At 55.4% G+C, this 9,046-nt stretch overlaps 1 protein-coding gene across 1 annotated transcript in view; it reads left to right on the top strand.

Annotated features, from left to right (window-relative positions):
* Positions 1 to 1,738: 1,738 nt before the first annotated feature.
* COL5A1 (collagen type V alpha 1 chain) overlaps positions 1,739 to 9,046 on the top strand; it is a 196,482-nt gene continuing 189,174 nt past the window's right edge. The window contains exons 1-4 of the mRNA XM_021712966.1: positions 1,739 to 1,853; positions 2,692 to 2,899; positions 4,249 to 4,337; positions 5,007 to 5,024. Of these exons, the coding sequence (XP_021568641.1) occupies positions 1,739 to 1,853; positions 2,692 to 2,899; positions 4,249 to 4,337; positions 5,007 to 5,024 (430 nt within the window). The remainder of the gene's footprint in view (positions 1,854 to 2,691; positions 2,900 to 4,248; positions 4,338 to 5,006; positions 5,025 to 9,046) is intronic.

The following is a 9,046-nucleotide window of genomic DNA, read 5'->3' as shown; positions in this document are numbered from 1 at the left end:
GGTGCCAGGTCAGGAACAGTGATGGGCGGGAGGGAGGGGACAGCGCGCTCAGCGGTCAGCTGGACCAGCCCGAGTCCCCCGGCGAGAAGGCTTCTCCTCTCTGCCTCAGGACTTGGAGAAGTGGGAAGAGTCCTTTTCCGAGTCCGACTTGCCAACTCCAAGGTCCTTTCCCTTTCGGGATGAGCAGAGTCAGGGTCTGGGGGCTGTCCTGGAGGCTCTGAGGGAGGAGCCAGAGGCCTGGCCTGGCTCCCAGGACCTGGGCTCTCATCCCCGGGCTGCCCCCAACTCTCCCGTGACCCCGGGCCACCTGGCCTTGTGTCTCTCCAGGGGTCAGTTGAAGGTGGGCGACCGCGGGGGTCCTCAGAAACGTAGAGTGGGGAGGAGCCAGGAGATGTCGCCTGTGCACTTGGCCCTGTCTCGGCCCCTCTGGGGGGGCTTCCCGGGAACTCCGGAGGGAATCTTCAGGGGAGTGGTCACCCCAGGAGCACTCGCCTGGACCGGGGCTGTCCGTTCCAGTCCCCTGTCTGCCCCCTGTGCTCCCACCATCTCTTTCCCTTTCTGCTTTCCCTTCCTGATCCAAGTGTGGCCCCTTGGAAGTAGAGGTGTGAGGGGACACACGGGGTGGCCGGTTGCGGAGTTGGACATTTTGCTTTTGTCAAAACAGACTTTTAGAAGCATCTGAAGATGCCTTTTCTTGGTGGGTTTCGCAAACCTCTCCCCACCTCCCGGGGTGGGACCCATTTGGAAGTCGTCCTCCTCCATGCGTGGCCAGAGGGGGGCGGCTGTCCACTGGAGAGGCGGGCGCGGCCACAGAGGTCACCAGCAAGTGCCTTTCTCTTCTCCATCTTGGGATCTGCCAGATGTTTTCCGAGTTTTCTCTGAACACGGCTCTTTTTTTTTTTTCCTACCTTCTCCTTGGCCAAGTGTGTAAAGGAATGAAAAGTAAGATCGCATTTGGGGCCGTTTAACGTTGTAACGGGGAGAGGAGGGTATGGGAAATGAAACATGACCCCAATATTTGGAAATTGAGGTCATCTCCTCGGCACGCCATTGGCTGGCTCCGGTCACGTGATCACTTTTTGCAATAATTTGTGGGGCGCGTCGGCCAAGTTTTGTGAGACTTGACAGATATCAAATGGTTAAATTTCCTCTGACTCAATCGAGTTGGCTGGAAAGACATCCTTTTCCATCCTTGGCCCCCTCCCTCCCTCGCCCCATAAAAGAACAGTGGGTGGGAGGAGTTCCCAGGCCCAGAAAATTCCCCGAAGCCCTCTCTCTCCTCTGGTCCAGATTTTAAGGGCTGGAGGCTTGGAGTTTTGGTCCCTGCCCAGGCCTGAGACCACCCAGCGGTCTCCCCGGGCAGGAGCCCTTCCTGGTGCCCGTCTTGGGGTCTCTTCTCGGGCTGCTCTTCTCGGGCTGCTCCTGGGGTGCTGGCCAGAGCCTGCCCCTTCACCCCTCCCCGCAGCTATCTCTGGACTCTCCCCACTGCCACGCCCTAGCCAAGCTCAGCTGATGCCGCCCTGCCCTGCCTTCTGGCTGCCTGGCCTGTCGCCCTGCCGCTGCCTCCTCCCGGGACGGCCCCCACCCCTTTCCTGGGTTACAGAACTTGCTGGGTGGAGCAGAGGGTGCCCCACTTAATGACAGTGACAGTGAGCAGACCCTGGAGGGCCAAGGAGGACTCCCCTGCGTGTCGTTAGGATGCTTTGGGAACAGCCTCAGGAGATAGTTACACGCGGGAATGGGTTTGCCGGCACTTGCCTGGCCTGTGTCGTGGGCCGGTCACGGCATCTCGGGGGACCCGCATGCAGGCCTGCGAGGGGACAGAGCCTGGGAGTCGGAGAGTGGGATCCCAGGTATGCCTGCCCGTCTCCTGTTTGGGGCCCTAGGCCAGCGTCTTGCAAGGCCAGTCTTCGAGGTGAGACTTTGACGGCAGTTTTGTTTCATTTTTCCAGCTGCAGCCTGGGCCTGAGGCTCAGTCCAGACAGGGCCCCGGGGTAGGGAGGCGCCATTTGGCCAACACAGGGTCTAAGGGCCTTTCTAGCTCCCTACCTCCTCACTCCCTCCCTCCTTCTTTCTTTCACTCCTATGCCTTCAAGAGGGACCCAGTTGGCCACAGTCCCCACCACTCCTTTTAGTCTAACCAGGCCCCTCCACACATCAGCATAACCGGCCTGGCCCCTGAAGGCCTTTGCCTTTGCGCCTGGGCTAGGGGTCTGTGGGGAGGCTGAGGCAAATGAGGCGGGACCCCTCTTGTTCCCAGAGTCTCACAGGGGCACCCTGCTGTTCACTTTACTCCACAGCCCCCATGGGACATGCTGAGTGTTTTGGAGAGCTGTCTGGGAGGGTTAGCACCACTGGGCAGAGCTGGCGGGCTTCCTGGAGGAGGTGATGTTCCGCTGACCTTCCCCACCACTTCTTCTCCTACCTCTTTGTCGTGGGTCCTTTGCCACTCCTGACTGTGATCTGGCACTCCTTCCTGGCAGGACGTTTCACACTCCGTTCCAGAGTTCTCCCGGGTGGCTTCCCTTGGCTGGAAAGCCCCGCATGGACGAGGTTGGCAGGCACCCCCGGTGCCCGTTTGCCTGGGAGCCCTTTGCCAGGAGAATCCATGTGCCTCAGGGGAGGCTCTGGCGGGTTCTGGGAGTTTCATTAACCCTTTGTGCAGGCTGCTCCCCGCACCCTTTGGTGCAGTGAGAGCCGTTTGCAAGGTGAATGACAGCTGCGGCTTGGGGGGTGGGGGCCCCTGGCCACGATTTGGGATACCTGTGCTGGGTGACAGGCAGCAGGACATGGGAGGGACATTCCTGGACAGGCAGATGGTGGAAGCACAGGACCGCAGGGCCAGTCTCAAGGCCTGTGTGGTGTGGACCGAGCTTCTCTGCCTCCAAGAGGCTCTCCGGTGGGTGAGGCCAGGATAAGTCACTGCACCTGTGTTCCCCTCCTGAACATGGGAGAGTGACGTTTCTCACCTGGAGGGGTGGCTGTGAAGACGGGCAGAGGTGAGATGTGTGGGCAGCTCTCCAGAAGGGCTGGCGTGGAGGAAGCTCCTGGGGGATGGAGGGCACGACTCCCATGCCGAGTGGCATTTTCGTGCAAGGGTGCAGCAGACTTTCCACACTCTGCTTTAAAAGGGAGCGCTCCAGCAGCCAGGGCTGGGGGGTGTGGCCATGCTGAGACCCCTAGGGCTCTGCCGCCTGCCAGCGGGGTCAGTTTGTGTGGCACCTTCAGCTTCCTTGGTCTCGGTCACTCGCCTCATACTGGGGGCGCTTTCCCACGTGACTTCACGGGATTGTTGTGCAGGTCACATGACGCGATGCATGTGGAATGCTTTAGCTGGTTCCAGGGTTGTGCCCGTGTGTGTTTGTGTGTCAGGGCATGTGCACGTGTGTGTGAGGTGTGTCTGTGTGTGACCTGTACGCCTGTCCGTGTGCATGCATGCCAAGGCATGTTCACGTGCGTGTGATGTATGTCTGCATGTGATCAATAAGCCCGTGTGTGCATGTGTCAGGGTGTGTGCACGTGTGAATGATGTGTGTGTCTGCATGTGATCTCTGTGTCTGTGTGCATGCATGCCAGGGCATGTTTACCTGTGTATGATGTGTGTCTGTATGTGATCAATGAGCCTGTGTGTGCATGTGTCAGGGTGTGTGCACGTGTGAATTGTGTGTGTGTCTGCGTGTGATCTCTGTGTCTCTCTGTGTGCCTGCATGCCAGGGCATGTTTACCTGTGTATGATGTGTGTCTGCATGTGATCAATATGCCCGTGTGTGCATGTGTCAGGGTGTGTGCACGTGTGAATGATGTGTGTGTCTGCATGTGATCTGTGTGTCTGCATCTGTTTGTATGTGTGTTTGTGGGTGTGCATGTGTGTATGATGTGCATGTCTTCACATGACCTTGTGCCTGTGTGTGCATGTGTTTGCGAGTATGTGTGTGTGCATGATGTGTGTCTGTGTGTGATTCATGTGCCTGTGTGTGCCTGTGTGTTTGTGGTTATGCACGTGTGTACGAGTGTGCACACGTAGGCATATCTGTGCACATGCATACATGTTCACACAATGTCCCGAGTTCCTCCTCACGCCAGGCCTGGCGTGTCCGGGGAGCTGTGGCTGTGCGGCCTCCAGCTCCCTGCCGCGACCCACCCCTGCTGGATGGCAGAGGAAGAGCTGAGCCCGCCACCCGGGAGGCTGTGGGTTCCGCCGTGGGTCCAGCTGGGTCCACCATCCGATGTGTCTGTTTTTACTCCCAGGAGGATGATGTTACAGTGTGGCTTCTGCTTCTCCCCTGTTTATACTCTCCCATATAATCGACTCATCTGGTGTCAGCACTTTGCCAAATGTCAGTTCTGACATTTTTCTGGCCCAGCTGGTGGACACACTGGGTGCCGGAAGGCGGGGCCTCCTCTGACCCTGCTCATAGGGGTGGAGGGGAGGGCCACCGGGACGCGGCATCAGGACCGGGTTGGGCTGGTAGAGGGCACACGGCCTGCATCCCTGTCCCAGTTCCAACTCCCACCCGCAGTGCATTTCACCAACCCATGCCTCAGTTTCCCTATTGGGAAGGGGTGATGATTATAACTACAGCAGAGTTTTGGGGAGGGCTCGATGCATAACTTGTAGAAAGCACAGTGTGAGCCCTATTGTCACAGCAGTGACCCTTGAGGACCTTGGGGTTCTGGGTTCTTTTTTTTTTTTTTTTTGAGTTGGAGTCTCGCTCTGTCACCCAGACTGGAGTGCAGTGGCCGCTCCCGGCCATCGCAGCCTCGACCTGCTGGACTCCGGCGATCCTTCCGCCTCAGCCTTCCGAGTAGCTGGAATTACAGGCGCACGCTACCACGCCCGGCTGATATTTTGATTTATTGTAGAGATGAGGTCTCGCTGCCCAGGCGGGGGTTCTGGGTTCTTGGTGCCCCTCTCTCCTGTGCCCCTCTCTTCGGGGAAGCGTGAGAGGAGGGAACATAGAAAGCGCCCACTGGCCATTTCATCAGCGTCTTTGCTGCCCCTTTAGGGGTCCTGAGCCTGGGAGGTATGTCCTCACGTGTTTCCTGTGCAACACATCCCTTTCCTGCCCCCTCAGTCCGTCCGTCTCCTTTTTACAAGGAGGACTTGGGGTCCAGAGGAGTGAGTGGACCTGTGCACATCCCAACTCAAGGGCTCTGCTCCTCTGCTTCCGTGACATGACCGTGCGTGGCAGCTGGTCACTGAATAGGTGCATTCCAGGGTGGGTGGAGTGGGGGACTTGGCCGTCTCAGACTCCGTTTTTGTGTCAGCCCAACCCCAGGCCAATGGAGAGAAGGCCACAGAATGAATGAATGAATTGCTGACCCGATGTGTGGTTGGGGACGTGGGTCACTTTGTGTCATCTGTGCCAAGTAGTCTGAGCCATCGAATCCTCTGCTTCCTATCAGTGGAATCGCTTTCTGGAAGATTCTCAGCCCAAGTCATAACTCCTACATTAGTAGTCAATGTCCCCAGTCCTTGGTGACTCAGACCTAAGAAATGGAACCACAGTCTGACCCACTTTCCTCAAAATTTAATTAGACGGTGCTCGGGGCAGGAGCCCAGCCCATCTGCTGAGATGTCTTTGTCCCTGAAAGGGAAGATTCCTTGACTTTCTGTTTCCTAGACCTGTCTTTTTTTTGTGTGTGTGAACGATTTGTTTTCTGTCCTTTCCCTTTCAACCAGTACCTTGGCAACAGGGATTCTGGCGACCTTTCAACTCTCTCTCTCTCTTTCCTTCTCTGTCTCTGTCTCTCTTGTCATCTTTCTTTCGGGTTTCACCCTGTGACCCAGGCTGGAGTGCCGTGGCATGGTTACGGCTCCCTGAAGCCTCCAACTCTTGGGCTCAAGCCATCCTCCCGCCTCAGCCTCCCAAGTAGCACAGACTGTAGTCATGAACCCCCATGACTAATTGATTTCTTTATTTTTAGAGACAGGGTCTTGCTGTGTTGCCTAGGTTGGTCTTGAACTTCTGAGCCCAAACTCCTGCCCCGGTCTCCCAAAGTGCTGGGATTCCAAGCGTGAGCCACTGTGCCTGGCCTTTATATATAATATAATATGTCTATGTGTATGTGTGTGTGTATATATATATTATATATATATATATATAATATATATATATATATATATATATATTTTTTTTTTTTTAGTAACTGCCATGGTAGGGCATCAAAATGTGTGTATATTGTGGGAGTGGTGGACATGGAAAAACTCAGACCCTTGCAGTAGAAAAAACAGTGATCTCCCAATGAGGGAGGGTGAGCATTTTACCTAAGTCCAGCGTTGCAGCACCCGTTTTGCACTCTGCCAGCCGGGTGGCCAAGGGGACGCTTGCGCCGCCATGGGTGGGCGCGTTCCTCTGTGGGTCTTGCAGAGGGAGCAGGCGAGTCCATGTGTGAAGGAAGCAGGCGTGTTTGGGTTTGTGGACCCTCCCCCTGTCAGACCTGTGCCAGGGACACGGGTGAGCAGCCGGTGAGCCTCGCCTGCCCTGCAGGGGGCGCCGGACACCAGAGCAGGCGGCTGGACCCAGAGAAATGCAGGTGGAGTGAGGGGTTGGGAAGCGTTCATCGGGGTGTGCCTCTGGGCCAGTCCCAGGGAGGTACCTGCCACCCCACGGGGCTGCTGGCCAAGCAGAGACCAACCTACTCTTCCAGGGTGGGTACCTCGGGGTCCACCCCTCCTGTGCTTGAAGGCAGGTGCAGTTGATGGACACAGAGGGCGCTTTCCCGTGCGTGTTCTTCCAACGGTTCTGGACGCTGCTCTCAGGGGTTACCTGGGCAGCTCCTGTGACCTCAGGCCCGGCGGGGCTGGCCCCAAGTCCGACTGGAGGGATGTAAATGGCCCTCCGCCTCCCACTGTGATAAGTATGGCCCACATTTTGGGACACGTGGGTCCAGTCATATGTACCATGCCAGCAGCCTCCGTCCCATTCTCGAAGCCAGGTGCGGGGACATGGCATGGCCCAGCTGCTCCTGTGTGCTGTGGCAAAGCCCCTGTGGCAGCCCGGCCCCATGGGCCTCGGAAGGAGAGCTGTGGCCTCCTCTGCCTCCATTTCTCCCTCTTCCTTTTATTTTGTATTTTATAGAGATGAGGTCGCACCGTGTTGCCTAGGCTGGTCTTGAACCCCTGAGCTCAAGCGATCCTCCTCCTTGGCCTCCCAAAGTGCTGGAATTACGGGTGTGAGCCACTGTACCTGGTCCCTCTTCCTTTTATTTTTATTATTTATTATTTGAGTCAGGTCTCACTCTGTCACCCAGGCTGGAATGCAGTGGCACAATCAAATTTCACCATGGCCTCGACCTCCTGGGCTCAGGTGATCCTTTGGCCTCAGCCTCCTGAGTAGCTGGGTCTACAGGTGCATGCCACCATGCCCGGCTAGCTTTTTATTTGTGAAGAAACAAGGTTTTGCTATGTTGCCTAAGCTGGTCTCCGATTCCTGGGCTCAAGCCATCTTCCCGCCTCAGCCTCCCAGAGTGCTGAGATTACAGGTGTGAGCCACTATGCCCAGCCTCTCTCCCCTTTAAATGCACAGTGTTCACCAGAGGATGTGGCAGGCTCATCTTTTCCAGCTGTAGTTCTGCCTTGCGAGGCATTGGGCCTTCCTCTTTAGGAGGGCAGAGGTCCAGCCATATATGCCCCCTTGGCATATGGGACCCTGGACTGCTTGCATCTGTTCCTGGGGCTCTTGTAGGGGGTGGCAGACAAGCCTGCGTGTGGGGAGAGCCGGCCTGGTGCCCTGGAGCCCTGCACAGGGGAGGGTGGAGGGGAGATGGTGGATGCAGAAAAGAGGGGCCTTGGGAACTGTTTTCTCAGGTCCTCTGCCTTCCCAGTGCTGTGTACTCTGAGCAGGCTACTGAGATCTGTCTTTGCTGTTGGTTTTCTTCCACTTTTTCCTTTTTTGCCCTTGGGGGACCGTCGGTGCCAGTTCTGTGTTCTTCCCCCAGGGAGAGGAAAGGAGAAAGTGTCCATGTCCCTCGGACAGGCCGCTCTTCCTTCTTCCTAGGGGGGTGGAGGGGACCCACATCCCAGGAGGCTTCATGGGAAGGAGAAAGATGCTGTCTCCTCAACCTGGTTGGCCTCTAGAATCTGTTCACAGCCTCTCACATTGAAGGGTAAAGGGTGTTCTTGGCTGGAAGGGCAGGGAATAGGCTTCCTAAATGTACAAGGGAGGACCAAAAAACAAACAAACAAACAAAAAACAAAAAACCCGGAGTTATCTTTTGGAGGGCGGGTCACTTGTAGTACAGACTTCCCCCTTTAGGTAAGTGTTCTAGGAACCCATCAGCATCTGTGGACCGACCTTCCTTTCTTCCTTCCTTCCTTCCTTCCTTCCTTCCTTCCTTCCTTCCTTCCTTCCTTCCTTCCTTCCTTCCTTCCCTCCTTTCCTCCCTCCCTCTCTCTTTTTTTCTTTCTTTCAAGATGAGGTCTTGCTATGTTGCCCAGGTTGGCCTTGAATTCCTGAGCTCAAGCAATCTTCTTACTTGGGTCTCCCAAAGTACTAGGATTATAGGTGCCTGGCCTTTTCTTTTAATCTTTTATGACCTTTTATTGAGACTGGAGTCACTTGTGCATGATCCTCCCTGATTAATCCAAGATTGATCAAACATTTGGTCACTACCTGAAAGTTCTGACACTGGGCCCTAACTCAGTCCCCTCAAATCCAAACTCTTGGAAGTGGATCAGTCTTGCTTTGCCACCTACTTGCCCTCTGAAAATTCCTCCCTTCTTCCCAGCACCACACCAGCGAGGCTTTACCATTTTTGGTAACTTGGTTAGCCTGGCCAGGAGTTTGATCCTGTAAGGCCTTTACTGCGTTCTTTAGCAATTCTAATGAGGCCTCAGTGGTTACACATTTTAAATAAGTGAAAGGATCAAAGCTTATGAAGAAAAGATGCAGGCAGCTTTAAACTTTTTGATTTGAGTGTTTTTTTTTTTTTTTTTTTCTGGGAAGAGCTTAAAGAGGCATGAAGTCATGGAGTAAGTGATCTGGAAACTTCTACTCAGCAATTTTATACTAGCTCTTTATAAATATAGGACATTCCATAAGGG

This window comes from Carlito syrichta, unplaced genomic scaffold, assembly GCF_000164805.1.
Source record: "Carlito syrichta isolate Samal-C Ts95f unplaced genomic scaffold, Tarsius_syrichta-2.0.1 Scaffold303895, whole genome shotgun sequence".
Classification (NCBI taxonomy): Eukaryota; Metazoa; Chordata; class Mammalia; order Primates; family Tarsiidae; genus Carlito; species Carlito syrichta.
This window is presented reverse-complemented; position numbering and strand designations above follow the sequence as displayed.